The 15,085-nt window shown below is 39.7% G+C and overlaps 1 protein-coding gene across 3 annotated transcripts in view; it reads left to right on the top strand.

Annotated features, from left to right (window-relative positions):
- Positions 1-10,511, top strand: part of cep85l (centrosomal protein 85kDa-like) — a 135,865-nt gene extending 125,354 nt beyond the window's left edge. For all 3 annotated transcript variants that reach the window (XM_031902964.1, XM_031902962.1, XM_031902963.1), the window contains exons 11-13: positions 124-231; positions 4,314-4,527; positions 5,866-10,511. In XM_031902964.1, coding sequence (XP_031758824.1) covers positions 124-231; positions 4,314-4,527; positions 5,866-6,029 — 486 coding nt within the window. In that variant the 3' untranslated portion in view covers positions 6,030-10,511. The remainder of the gene's footprint in view (positions 1-123; positions 232-4,313; positions 4,528-5,865) is intronic.
- Positions 10,512-15,085: the final 4,574 nt, after the last annotated feature.

Below are 15,085 nucleotides of genomic sequence, written 5' to 3' on the forward strand. Positions count from 1 at the left end.
ACAAGCCTTTGACTAATGAAGGATGCTGACATGCATATACATTTCTTTCAACATATAAACTGTAGTGGTAGGGATATGATATTTTGCCAAACATTCATTCTGTAACACTGTTCCTTCCTCTAGGCATTGCGAGAGAAACTTTACCAAGAGCGCTTGGCGGCACAGGAGCTTAAAGAGAAACTAGAAGAAAACACGCACTGCACCCAGCAGCTGGAGGAACTTTCTTTCGAAGTAAATCAGTCTAACAGCTTTACTTGTTCATTGTTCAATGGCTTGATATACTATGGGTCTATATTTCACATCTGTCTATGCTTTTCATGTGTTTTTTGTATAATGTTAAATACGCTGACATGGAAAGGCTAGCAAATTTAAAGCAGGAAAAAATTATTGTCCCTGTACTTACAAGGTGGAAATTTAGTGTGTGTTTCATTTAAAGTTTTACATTAATACAGTTCTTTGCAAAGCACTCTGGATCCTCTTCAATACAGGCTGGTATCTTCTGAGTGAATAGATAGATTTTTTTATATAAAATGCAATATCTTGCTACTTTGGGGAAAGCAATGCACAAAGGATTTCTGTTTTTGGAAATACTCCTTCAGGAAACAGCATGTTTTACTGTACATTTCTTTGCATACCAATCCCAAAAAAGGTCCCTCTCACTGCTCAGAAATGCAGAAGGTAGCTCAGTGAATGACTTCTTAATGATTATTGCACTGTTTGGCATGGGAGGTGCACCAAACTCCATAATTGCACTTTATAATACCTCTTTATATGCTTACTCTCTTTCTGTATCGCTTTCCTTTTATCTGGTGCTGAGGACCCTACTTTAGAAAATCTGTCTATAAATTCATGGAAAGTACATAAAAATGTACAGAGTTGATCTTTTTCCTTTTATTCTAATCCCTTCCATGCGTTACAATAAGCTTTGCGCAAATAATGTTTGAACTTTTTCTTGTTCATGTGCTTATTTAAAAATGACAGCGCTGCACACAGTGAAATGTTTAATGCATGCCCTCTCCTAGTGAGACCATAAACATTTTGAAATTTTATCTTTGCCTTTCATCACGCTTTTAAAGTATTCCCTTTACATTAGTGTGAGAGGTGGTCTGGGCACTAAGGATACAGGGCCATTTCTCATCATATTTAATTGGCAGTGACACAAATGTGAGGCTACACATTTTAGACCACAGAGACCTTATCCGCACACCCTCACCCTCCAAAAATTATTTTGTCCGGTGCACACTGCTAGAGGGATCGGCACCCTCCAAATGCTTGATAAAGGGGTCACATTGCCCCGAAACGTTGCACCTCCGCAATAAACTTTTAAAAGGGTATTACCCTTGTCTGTAGTCCTGAGTGCCATTTGCTTTTTTCTTGCTATAGGCTACACATTTTAGCCTGCAGGCTCTATTTGCCTTGCAGTGTAATATAAGGATAAATATTTGCAGGCTGGCTGGTGATGGAACTCATTCTTGAGTTTCTAGTTTAAAAGACAGTACTGCAATGGAAAACTAAGTAAGTCTCATGTTCTGCCATGTCACACAGACACTAGCAGTGTGCTGCAGAGCAGTGTTTTACAGGTACCTCTTAAAGTGATCCAACAAACTTCTGAGATTTTCTCTGAACAGTTTTATTTTTTCTTGGTAACACTGCATCTAATGCACTTTTAATTCCAGTATACAAAAAACATGTATAGATGGCCCAGTTTCTTTGTTCTTAGATACCAGGGGTGTAGTAGTGCAAGGCATAATTATGCTAAATACAGACACAGCTGCTGCTGCTTTTCAATAAAGGGCCAGTAGCACAAGGAAAGTTGAAGTTAGTATATAAAAATAGACTCCTGACATCTGTATCCCCCACCATGCACAGTGCTCTTCATAGTGCACTTATATAGTCATTGTATTAAAGACTTTAGATTACCAGCCCTCTCTCCCCAGGCTCTATTGTGAACTAAATTAATTGTGCTGTAATAAAAACTGAAATTAGTAATCTCTCTATCAGAGGCAAATTCCAATGTCAACCAGATCAAGGACAAGGTGGGTTATAAAGAAAGGTGCCAAGCTTTGCATTCTCTGCCTCTGATACACAAGATAGAAAATGAGGAGCGCATCGCGGCCGAGGCCAAGACTAACCCCAAAAAGTTTTTTAAGTATATTAATAGTAAAAAGATGCAGGTTGAGGGTGTGGCCCCATTGAGTTATAATAACAATATGGTTACAGCGGATACAGAAAAGGCAGATGTGCTTAACCAGTTCTTTTCTTCTGTGTATACAGTAGAGGAGCCAGTGGGCCAAGTCTCACCCAATAGCTTCACTGTTGCCTCAGCTCCAACTACACAGTGGTTGGCACAGGATATGGTGCTTAAAGGGTTACACACGATAAATGTAAACAAGGCACCTGGGCCAGATGGAATACACCCTCGGGTACTGAGAGAGCTAGGGGCAGAATTGCAGTGGCCCTTGTTTCTGATATTCTCAGACTCTCTTTCATCAGGTATGGTACCTAGTGATTGGAAGAAGGCGAATGTCACTCCCATATTTAAAAAGGGAATAAGATCTCAGCCTGGCAATTATAGGCCTGTAAGTTTGACATCCGTGGTGGGCAAGTTATTTGAAGGCTTGTTAAGGGATCACATTCAAAATTATGTAGTGGAGAATGGCATTATGAGCAGTAATCAGCATGGCTTTATGAAGGACAGGTCATGTCAGACCAATTTAATTGCTTTTTATGATGAGGTAAGTAAGAAGCTGGACAGTGGGGATGCAGTAGATATAATCTATTTGGATTTTGCCAAAGCATTTGATACCGTTCCCCACAAACGACTGCTTTCTAAGCTAAGGTCTATTGGTCTTAGTGAAGTCGTTTGCACATGGATAGAAAACTGGCTACAGGATCGGGTACAGAGGGTGGTTGTTAATGGCACATTCTCTACTTGGAGTAAGGTTATCAGTGGGGTCCCTCAGGGTTCTGTAGTGGGTCCACTTTTGTTTAATTTGTTCATAAATGACTTAGGGGAGGGTATTATGAGTAATGTATCAGTGTTTGCAGATGACACAAAACTCTGCAGACCAGTCAATTCTATCCAGGATGTGACATCCCTGCAGCAGGATCTTGACCAACTGGCAATCTGGGCAGCTAAGTGGCAGATGAGATTTAATGTGGATAAATGTAAGGTCATGCACCTGGGATGTAAAAATATGCAAGCCCCGTATAACCTTAATGGGACTGCACTAGGCAAATCCATAATGGAGAAGGATCTTGGAGTCCTTGTAGATAATAAACTTGGCTGTAGCAAGCAATGCCAGGCAGCAGCTGCAAGGGCAAACAAGGTTCTGAGCTGTATTAAAAGGGGTATAGATTCACGGGAGGAGGGGGTTATTCTTCCCCTTTACAGAGCACTGGTAAGGCCCCATCTAGAATATGCTGTTCAGTTTTGGTCTCCAGTGCTCAAACGGGACATTATTGAGCTAGAGAGGGTCCAGAGAAGGGCAACTAAGCTGGTAAAGGGTATGGAAAGTCTCGGTTATGAAGAAAGACTGGCCAAGTTGGGTCTGTTTACACTGGAGAAGAGGCGCTTAAGAGGTGACATGATAACTATGTATAAATATATAAGGGGATCATATAATAACCTCTCTAATGTTTTATTTACCAGTAGGTCCTTCCAACGGACACGAGGGCACCCACTCCGTTTAGAAGAAGGGAGGTTCCATTTAAATATTCGGAAAGGATTTTTTACAGTGAGAGCTGTGAAGTTGTGGAATTCCCTCCCCGAATCAGTCGTACTGGCTGATACATTATATAGCTTTAAGAAGGGGCTGGATGGATTCTTAGCAAGTGAGGGAATACACGGTTATGGGAGATAGCTCTTAGTACAAGTTGATACAGGGACTGGTCCGATTGCCATCTTGGAGTCAGGAAGGAATTTTTTCCCCTCTGAGGCAAATTAGAGAGGCTTCAGATGGGGTTTTTTGCCTTCCTCTGGATCAACTTGTAGTTAGGCAGGTTAGGTATAGGCATTATGGTTGAACTTGATGGACGTATGTCTTTTTTCAACCCAACTTACAACTTACTATGTTACAGCATAAGTACAATTTCTGTTTCCCCACAAACAGTGCAGTTTGAGAGAGGAGTGGGAGTAGGCACAATATTATGGAGCATATCCAACAAGTAGGTTTGCCTTATCTTTTTGATTAACTGAATTGTTACCGCCTTGTCTGTCATCAGCACATCTGCGTTACTCTGCAGTCAAAGAAATGAATATCTCAACACTAATCTTATTTTACCTTCCTCTACTCTTTCTAACATTCACACAGAGGGAAAAATTAAAAGAAGACAATGAGCACATGAGAGGGCAAATAGAGAAAATGCAGATTTCAAGGCAGCCATTGTCAGATAAGCTTCCAGTAGCCGAGCAGCTCTTCAAAGAGATGTCCCACTGTATGTTTGACTTGAAAGCACTTTGCAGTATACTAAATCAGCGAGTCCATGGCAAGGAGCCAAACCTTTCCTTATTGCTGGGCATTGGATGTAAGTATTTTTTCATTGATTTGAAAGAAGAATACAATTCCTATTGTGTGTAAGGCTTCATGTAAGGTGGCATTTTTCATACTATTCTGATTAGTTCCAGCCTTTCATTGCCACTACAATCCAACTACAAGGTTTGATTGGAATTGCGTTGCAACTTCTGATCTTGCCATTTGCTCTAAATATTGCACCAGTATTCAGGAAATATTATTTTCAGTACTGCTTCTTATGTTTCCTTTAAAAGAGAAGGTATTGGGTTTTCTCTAGCTAAGGGCTTTGCCAGACAGTATTGATATTGTTATCACTGGTATTTATTTGTAGTACAGGTATGGGACCTGTTATCCTGGGGACCTGGGGTTTTCCAGATAAGGGATCTTTCTATAATTTGGCTCACTATACATTGTCCGCTAAAAAATGATTTTAACATTAAATAAACTGAATAAGATTGTTTTGCTTTGATTGATTGTTTGATTAATTATATCATAGTTGGTATCAAGTACAAGATACAGTTTTATTAAAACAGAAAGAAAAGGAAATCAGTTTCAAACATTTGAATTATTTGTCTCAAGTGGACTCTATGGGAGATGGCCTTCTCATAATTTGGAGCATTCTGCCTAATAGGTTTCCGAGTAATGGATCCCATATCTGTTATACATTTTTCTGGTCCTGCCAGGAGGAGCTTTTCTTCAAGATAGTTTAAACAGTTGGAAGGGTTATTTTATTGGTATGCAGTGACACCTGCTTTGAGCTATTTTTATTCTGTACCCCTTGGTTGCTAAATTATTGTTAGACTCCTGATTGTTATAAATTATTGTATGTAACTTGGTGGGCTGGACCTAAATAAACTACAGTAAATCTATTTTTATTATAGTGCATTTATTTTATTGGCGACACCCTGTCTCATAACATGTCATGTCAGAAATAGCTTGTCCTTTGTGTGTTACTTACCCTAAGGGCATTGGCACACTTTGTGTTTGGCAGCAGCCAAGCCAGCCATATCCTGCTGCAGATCACTTTCACTGAATTGACTGGAAAGCACCGTGGGTCACCCTGCAGATGATCTCTTTGCAGACACTGGGGCTCATTTATCAACACTGGCAAATTTGCCTGTGAGCAGTAACCCGCAGCAACCAACTAGTGATTGGCTTTTTTTCTGCCTGCTGCAGGTAGAACAATGAATGCAACAATTTTTACCATGGTTACTGACCATGGGCAAATGATAAATGACCCCCAGTCTCTTCAGAAACTGCAGCTTCCAGAATTCCCTATCACTTTGCATTTTTCTGTTCTGAATTTTGTTGCTGTGGTATTATTTAATGGTCTCTATGTTTGTTTGCACAGCTTTAAACAGCTCCTTTGAGGAAAATGAAGCCTGCCATAGCACAGAGAGTTTAACCAAGAAACTGTCAGAAGCACATCAGTTACGGAAGGATATTGATGATCTAAGGACTATGCTATCGGATTGCTATGCTCAGGACATGGGAGACAATTGCATTACTCAGTGATTAATCCAGATTTAGATTAAATGCTGCTTTGTTACAGATCTCTGCTTTTCTACTTGGGAGCCATAACAGAAACTGCAGCTTTACTATGCACATTGAAAGTCTTCTAACCCACTCGCTCCCCCTCTTTACCAGAAGGAAAGGGGGACATTCTGGAATACACTTTTCCTCTTTTTTTCTTTTTTTTTTCAATTTTTAGATACTGTTGAATGTTTCCCTCGCTTTGAATGTAGCGGTGGATTTTTTTTCTCTCCAAAATCCATTTGCGTTTTTACATAGGTAAGAAAATCCTGCAAAAAAAAAAGTGCTGCAGGTGCAAGATGTCAAGAGTTCCCTTTGCACCCATTCTCCTAAATGGCTAAAGGAAAATTGCACAGAATTGTTCTGTGCTTTAGTTTTAGGAGTGAGTTCTAAGAGTGATTGTTATTGAAATATGTACAATTGTGTGATAGCTGAGGTGATGTCTAGTGTTGTTTTTTTATGAGAAGTGGATAGAGCAAAAACAAAATACAACATGTAAAAAAAAAATATGAAATTCTAAATAGTTTTGGCAGAAATTAGCAGGATGCATGATGCTTAAATCAGGTTATATATACTAAGGGATCCCTGTGTTTAATGTAGTTGTTGCTTCTTCCTCTTTTGGGTTTAGTACTATGATAAAATTATTCAGTAGGATACAGAACCCTGTGCAAAGTTGGGTCATTACTGAGGTTTACATTGCCTCAGCCAGAGAATCCTCACTCACACACAAAATGTATTTATTTGACACCAGAAAGGTCACCAGATACACAAAATAGAATTGGAACCCTGGTATTTCTTGCAGTGTTTTCTGAACAACAGTTCCCATTATGTTCAGCCTGCCAGATTTCTTAGGGCTTTGGTACACAGGACTCTGATCATGAGTGGCAGCAATCACTGCGACCGCAACTGAGTGTGCTTGTTTCCCTTTATTTTCACTAGGGAGTGTATGGCCTATAGCACACAAGAAGCAGTAATAGTTCCTTATACATTGTAAAAAGTAATTTGCTGCAGTTCCAAACACAGTGATTGCTGCAATAAATACAATTGTATGACTTACTACCTGACTTTTATTCTATCAATACAATAGAGAGGCTTGCAAATCAAGTGGGACTGTTTAGAGAGCACCTTGTGAGAATACCAGCATTTCCTGCAGCGCAAGATGCTCTCCAAAGCAAATTGTCTTCATGGTTTAACTCATACAATTGTTGTAAATTGCTTCCCATCATAGACTTTGGGCATCAGCACGAGTACAGTACAATTACTATATGTGACTGATGCATAGAACTGCAGCTAATCGGTGACTGGTTTGTAGACATTACTTTTTTTTTTTTTTATAAAAAAAATTGCACTCATTAGATTTAAAAATATATAATTAAAATGTACAGAAAATTATATAATGGGTGAAAATAATTACATCCCCTCCACAAATGTTGTCTTCCTATCCTAATTAATAGTATAAAAAGGCTTACAGAGAAAGATGCACCTCGACTGCAGACATCGACTGCGTCTGAATGCAATGCATTTATATCACTGGACATAGTTAATGGATTTCTGACTGAATGAACAGAATCATCTTGTAATCCCCTGGCTGCACATAGAGCAATGTAGAAAAGGCATCCTAAGGAAGGCATTACTGCTATATATTGCATGAAGTAAATCCTCCAGAGCTACATTTCTCACATACCCTATTGATCTGAAAGAGAGCACCAAGCTCTTTAGCTTGCACAGACAATCATGCATGTCAGACACCATGTACATATACTGCCCAGACATCCTTCCAACCGTTGGTAAGCAATAGAGGTAGATCATGTACATTCATATTTGGGGTGCTTTTTAAGCTAAAAACGAGTAATCGGCCTGATTTCCAAAAGGCCTTCTGAGAGTGTGATCAAAGGCACGTTGTGATCTGGTGTTGCTGTATTTCAGCCTGCCGAGAAATGGCTGTTACCCCCTTTGCCTCTGCCATTGACCCCCAAAACTTTCAGCTGTGCATTTTTTGGGCCTCCATTTTTGTCAATAACAGGCGGCATAGGTGGGAATATCCCCCCTGGATATCAACCATTTCTCCATCAGCTAAAATACATGTGCAGTGAAGGCCTAAGGTCTTGTGTCACAGGTAGATTTAGAACTCATACTGGCTAGAAATGGTTTGCCATTGGGCACACATTGTCTTTTATGAAACCTATTGTTTGGCACATTATTTCTTTTCTTGCATAGGGTCATTGATATTTTTAACTGAAGTGAGTTTTATCTTAACTTACAGAGAATAAAGCATTAAAGAGAATATTCCAGGTCCTGACAGGAGTACAGTATATATGACTCTATGTTTATCCATTTTGCCATTAACGGTTTATATAAGATTTTTTTAAATGCTATGTTCCTAGTTTGTAAATCCATAGCTTGTTCATATACATGCTTGTGTGGCAGCCCCTTTTCTGTACTACCTGATGTATAATAGACAGGCCCCTTTTACTTTTTTCATTTTAAGGGCCAGATGATCATGAGTGGATAAGCCAGAAAGAGACATTTTGCAGCACGCCTGCAGTAACAAAGCTACAACTCAGCACATACACACCAACGCTCACTTGGGATGCTGGGATTTGTAGCTTTCAAATAATTATTACTGGCATAAGCACTTTCTCTGCCTGAATGTCTGCAGTCACTTGAAAAAGAAGAATTGGGCTTTTCTATCTCTCTCTGGCTGGGGAACATATGGAGAGGAAAGCCAGAAATCATTTTTATAGTTGGCCGCTGCTCGCTGAAACTAAGAAATATTTGCTGCAAAAAAATCATTTGTATAGCAAAGTGTTTCATGGCTGATAAATTGTTTGTATTAGAACTGTCAGTTACAGAACAAAGGAAAGATTCCATATGCAGTGAAGCCTTTTGCAGCATAATCTGCTACCTTAGTTTTAAGTCTCCATTCCATGCCCAACTCACGCAAGTCACTAAGTACATCTCAAAACTACCCTCACCTTTCTTGTTTCAGGTACTAGTTACTATGGAAGGCAATTCCAGCAGTAAATAACGACATAACAGGGCTACAACTGTAAGTGTGAAAAACTGAGGGGCTTCTCCCTTATAATAATTCCCAGAGATTGCCATTTTTAATGCAATGATTAATGTATCATATTGGCATTTCTGCATGATCCATTTTCTAAAGAATTCTGCAATCAGACATACTCTATATTACTCATTTACTTAATCTAGACTTCTGTGTCAGTGTAAATGCATTTCATGTTATACATATATTTATGGCACACTGGCATACCCCTACAGAACTGTAGTTCAGGGCACATACAGTGGCTTAAGCAAGGCACCCACTTTCTCCCGGTATGTTTTGGTGACTTTTCAGCAGAAGTTGGAAAGAATGGTACAAGTAAAGGTCCCAAGTATCTGCAATATAACATCTGCAGATTTAAGTGACAAGGAAAGTAATTTACTGGTGGTGTCATTTTGCTGGCCTCCCCAACCAATGTCTGGCCAGTTTTCAGCCAGATGACAGTAAGGCCGGTTTTATTTTCCTGTCGGATTGAGGATGGGATTTGCACAATGATGCGGTCCTCAATCCGACAGCCTGCATAGCAGCATTTATGATCAACCCGAAAGATTCGCTCATTGGCACCTCACCAAAAAAATGGATGAAGAAGGACATTATATTCACTGAAGGGGTCAGTAGTGCAGCCACACTTGTGAATACATTATGATACCTTTTATACCTTTTGGATATTATCAAGGGTCAAGGGGCAACCTCATAGTTTTCCTTTTAAATACAGCTTTTTTGTCATCCACAAGTCATTATAAAAAGTACTGGAATTCCTTCTTCTCCCTTTGTGCCTTTTCTAATCTGTATTAATGAAGTAGGTCCGTGCCCTATCACTTTTTAATGTGCAATACGATTTGCACCTAATTAAAGTGTATTGTAACTTCAGAAGTTCAGTGTTTATTATGGGGCAGAAATACTTGTAGGCAATAGCAGAGCTTCCTTAAATAGTTAATATTCTTGTATATATATATGTATTCTTTAAATGTATAGATAGTGTGCATCTGGGTGTTCTAGAAATTGTATTTATTTGTTGTACCAATGCCCAGTTGTATAAAATGCTGTAGATGCATAGCTTTATTTTCAAGCTTCAGGATTCCAAATCCTGTTTTTTTTTTTTTGGATCTAGGTTGTCTGTTGTCTTTTTTTTTTTTTAATTGGTCCAGATACCTCATGTAAATATTGTTGTCATGTTATTATTTAGATGCACGCCACTGGCTGGCTGCCGATTTATGCCTTTCACTTTTCAAAGGCTGTATTATTTTATTATTTTGTAATGTAGGATTTACAGCTAGAATTTTGAATGCCAAAGTTCTATTTATGAGAAAAATTAATCTTAACTTTTAGTGACTAGAACTTTTTCACTGGATTTTGTTTATGCTTTTGAATATGTTATTGCAGAGTAAAATGCATTTTGATAAGAAATGTGTTGTGGTATTTATTCTTACATCCAGTTAAGCTTGGTATTTACAGTGTTAGTGGAGATAATATGTATATTGTAAATGTATGATATGAATTTATATCCAGTAGCTGAATTGCAGCATACATGTATACTACAGGGGGACAATCGGAGCTAGGAATTTGCTCCCAAGCTGATACATCAGTTTAATACATCAGTAGCCTTTAGGATGAAGACACACTGAGCTACTAGTAGCAGCTACTTTTTCACGGCTACTAAATGCCAGAAAATACCCTGCCATAGACAATACAGAGAATTGCCTCTGCTAAAACACATGTAGAGACAATTATCAGTAAATGATCAGCATTGTCTTTTTGCCACGACAAGTAGCTGCTACTAGTGTGTAGCAGCTAGTATGTTTTCACCCTAAGGTGTCTATTCATCAAAGTACGAGTTCGAATCCTGAATTGGGAAAAATTCGGATTGAATACAATAATTTCAAATATCATGAAAATGTTTACGAAAAAATTGTATTAGTCACGGTAATATCGTATTGGCGATCCGAAAGTCATGAAATTTTCGTATCCGAACAATCATAAACAGCAGGAAAACCTTTTTGACTTTGATCCTTCTGTGCATAATTTTGGAAGCCTCCCATAGGAATCAATGGCACTCTGCAGCTCCAACCTGGCCCAAGGAAAGTCTCCCATAGGGCTCAATGGCACTCTGCAGCTCCAACCTGGCCCAAGGAAAGTCTCCCATAGGGCTCAATGGCACTCTGCAGCTCCAACCCGGCCCAAGGAAAGTCTCCCATAGGGCTCAATGGCACTCTGCAGCTCCAACCTGGCCCAAGGAAAGTCTCCCATAGGGCTCAATGGCACTCTGCAGCTCCAACCTGGCCCAAGGAAAGTCTCCCATAGGACTCAATGGCACTCTGCAGCTCCAACCTGGCCCAAGGTAAGTCTCCCATAGGGCTCAATGGCACTCTGCAGCTCCAACCCGGCCCAAGGAAAGTCACGATACCGAAGCTTGAATGAATACGGAACTTATGTAGTGGGCGTGACAATACGATTTTGACGCAAAGTATGAAAAAGTCGCAGAAAATACGCACAGTACGATCAAATACAATTTTTTTGTAATTCGTACCTGTCGTAAATAGGCCCCTTAGTGTTTATTGCTAGGTGCTGTCTTCATATCTGGTCATGATCAAGAGTTTATAAGAAAGCTGAGAGTAGGAATGAAGGGTTAACAATCGTGCCCACAAAGTGTGTTACATCATGGAGAGAACAAACACTTTACTGCCTGTTTTCTAAAACTAGAACATTCGTGTTGCTTGTCTGCCCTAGGCAAGTCTAGGCCAAAAAAAGGGCCATTAAGACTTTAATTAGAAGCAGTGGGTAAGTGACTAGCAGCTAGTGGATTTTACCTTGCCTGTCAGATAGAGGTACTACAGAATGGCTAGTGGTCAATCTCTAAAAATAACACTGTAGTTTCATACCTCCCAACTGTCCCAATTTTCGCAGGACACAGTCCCTCTTTTGACAGCTCAACCCAGTCCAGGATTCTTACTGAAAAGTCCCTAATTTCCCTTTGATCTCCTGCACTGAAGCTAAAACAGATACACATTTAATTAAGAGTAGCTTTTGGCACAGAGCCCAGAAATCTTAAGGAGTTTTACCTGCACTGAGATACAATTGTAACTAATAAGCTAAACAGGTCTCTTAGGGGAACTGAGACTCGCAGCTTAAAGGGCAATTTCAGCTTTTTCAGCAAAACTGTAATAACACATAAAACAGGATCCCAAAAAACCCCAGAAATGTGTTCAAATACTTCAAATAACCTGGCAAGTTTAGTCAAATGGGAGTGGTGTTTAGGGGGTGTGGTCGCAAAAATGAGCGCGGTCAAAAAAAATTTGCCGTGTTTATTTTTGTCCCTCTTTCCGTTTTCAAAATGTTAGGAGGTATGTAGTTTGTTTCAAGGTAGAGATTAGTCAGAAATTTAAGAATGTGCAAAACGTTATCACCCACAGGAGCGAATTTAGGCCCAGTGCTGCCCTAGGCGTGCGTATGGCCGTGTGATGTCACACGCAGAAGTTATGTCATTCAGCAGAGGCTGGGGGCATTTTTTTGTTTTTACATTTAAAGGATACCTTAATATAAATACACCCCTGATCAACCACAGTAAAAGGGAATTCCGTGTTCTAAAGAGCCCCACACAACACAGAAACTCTTATTATACCTACCATCTGTTCCTTCAAAAAGTATGAATGAATACCATTTTTATATGGAATCCATCTGCTTCTCTTTCTGCATCATTTGAATCCCTGGCAGGGAAGGAGGGACTAAAACACTTATGTTACAAATTGTAACAGCTTTTCCACGGCTTACAGACAGCATGCATGAACTACATAACCCACAATGCATTGCACTGTGATGTTACTTTCCTTATTGACATCATGTGTAGAGGGAATTGTGAATTTTGGAGGGTGCAGGCTGAAGGAAGGCTGAGGACAGTGAACTACTGTTGTAGTACCTTCTACATGCTGCTAGACTCTTCTATAGCTGCTCACCTCCCTACACCCCCCTTCCTGATTGAGCCCAACACAATTCAGCTTTTGGGCCCCCTGTACTTCCAAGAAATGACCCTAAAATGCTGTCTTCTCATCTGCAAGCTCTCCCAGTTTACAAACAATGCAGTAATGCCATAGCTGTAGCATAGCCATTTACATTCAAGTAGTTGTAAACATGAAGGAGGATTTGCCTAGTCACAGTCAACTAAACTTAGGAATCGGGTCTCCAATAGGGAGCCTTTCTAGAGAGAGAGAGTGGATCGTTCAGATTGGCCAGATGGCCTCTTTATGTGACCCCATTGGTTCCATGGTTCCTTGCTTATTACTTAGCCAACTCAATGACTCAACTTGTGCAGTTCAATATGGCAAATGTATTCCTTCTTATCCCTTCACAGGCTGCTAATCCTAACTCACCTGAATCATAATAGAACCCTTCTCAGACCTTCACAGATGTCTGTTGTGGACCCACCTGTCACCAAGGGGAGGCCTACACTTACAGGACCCAATACCTTATTCCAACTAAGGAGTGTTTATTTTGAATGAAAAGACTATCAGAAACTGTGATGGTTGTACTTGACCTGGTACAGGGAATATGGTTTTATTTGCCCAACTCACCATAGGATCCTGGGGGACTAAATCTTTGTACAATTGAAGTATAAGGAAAGATTGGGACCTTTTAAAATGCAGTGGTTATAGATTTGCCTCATGTTGCTCTCCTAAAAGGCTATATTTATTTTTATCAGCACCGCTGTAAGTCTGCTTAGCGTGACATCACTTCCCTCATTCTGTACATGTGCCAGCCATGGACTGGGATTCAAAATAGGCCCTGGCATTCCAGGTACACAGAGGCCTAAACCGCCCCCCACCAGCTCACTAAATAATGACTCTTTCTGGTATCTTACAGCAGCCCCACTGGTATTTTCCAGAATCCACAGATAGCCAGTCTGGGCCTGTCGTCCCAGTTCAGTCAACTGAGAGATCGCTAAGGCAGAAAAAAGAAACAGTGGGCAAGTGCAAGGCTTGGGCATATCATCCATGCTCTTGCCCATGGAAGGGAGGTTTGTATGAAGAAAAGGACATGCCATGTTTTCATCCAGGTAGAAAGGATTTAGAGGTGATATGAATATATATTATATATTTAATTACTGACTCATAGGAAAGTATGTAGTAGTGCAGCAAGTTAGTAAAGTTGTGCAGTCTCTTTCTAATTGTTGCGGCATGCACTTTCACATCAACAGTAGCAAGAGCCTGCTGTAGGTCCCGTGATGACATTTTAGGGTTTTTGGTGACTTCTTTTAGCATCTTGCAGTCTGCTCTCAGGGTGAACTTGGACTGCCAGACCTGGGCATGTTGCCAGTTGTTTTGAAAATTCTCCGGACTATTTCAAATTCTTTGACATCTTTTTAAATCCCTTACCAGACTTATAAACTGCTACAATCTTTTTTCTGAAGGCCTCACCATCTCACTTCAACCTCAATTTTGTTTGGGAGCACCCCAAACTAAATGCCTGAGGTTTAAATAGGGCAAACCTCCTTCCAAATGCTGAATAACAATAACAATAATCATGTGCAGCTGATGTGATAAACCTGTGTGTGATTTGAGCCATTTGAGGTGGGACTAAATATGAGAGTGTCCTGATTTATTCCTCACCAGAAATTGCATTTTTGTAGAATTACATTTTACAGAAGATTTTTAAGACTCTTTTTTTCAGTTTTATTTTAGTTATATTACTTGAATCTCCCAGTATTGTTAAAATTGAGATTAAATTTCCAAGAATGTTCCAAAAACACACCGGCTTTCATAGGGTGTCCTCATTTTTTCACATTTTTTTCATATTTCTCAGCAAAATAAGAACTACATGAAACAGTCTAGAGAATGTGTTTAAGTAAGGTCTACTGTGATGCCAAGCAGGCAGAGAGGGGGAGCACCTTCTGGTCATATTAAAAATATAGAAGAAAAATAGTTTCAGTAGAGAAAAGGTTACTTTTTTTTCAGGGAAGTAGTAAAGTTGTGGCATTCTACTAGTT

The sequence above is a fragment of the Xenopus tropicalis genome, chromosome 5, assembly GCF_000004195.4.
Source record: "Xenopus tropicalis strain Nigerian chromosome 5, UCB_Xtro_10.0, whole genome shotgun sequence".
Taxonomy (NCBI): Eukaryota; Metazoa; Chordata; class Amphibia; order Anura; family Pipidae; genus Xenopus; species Xenopus tropicalis.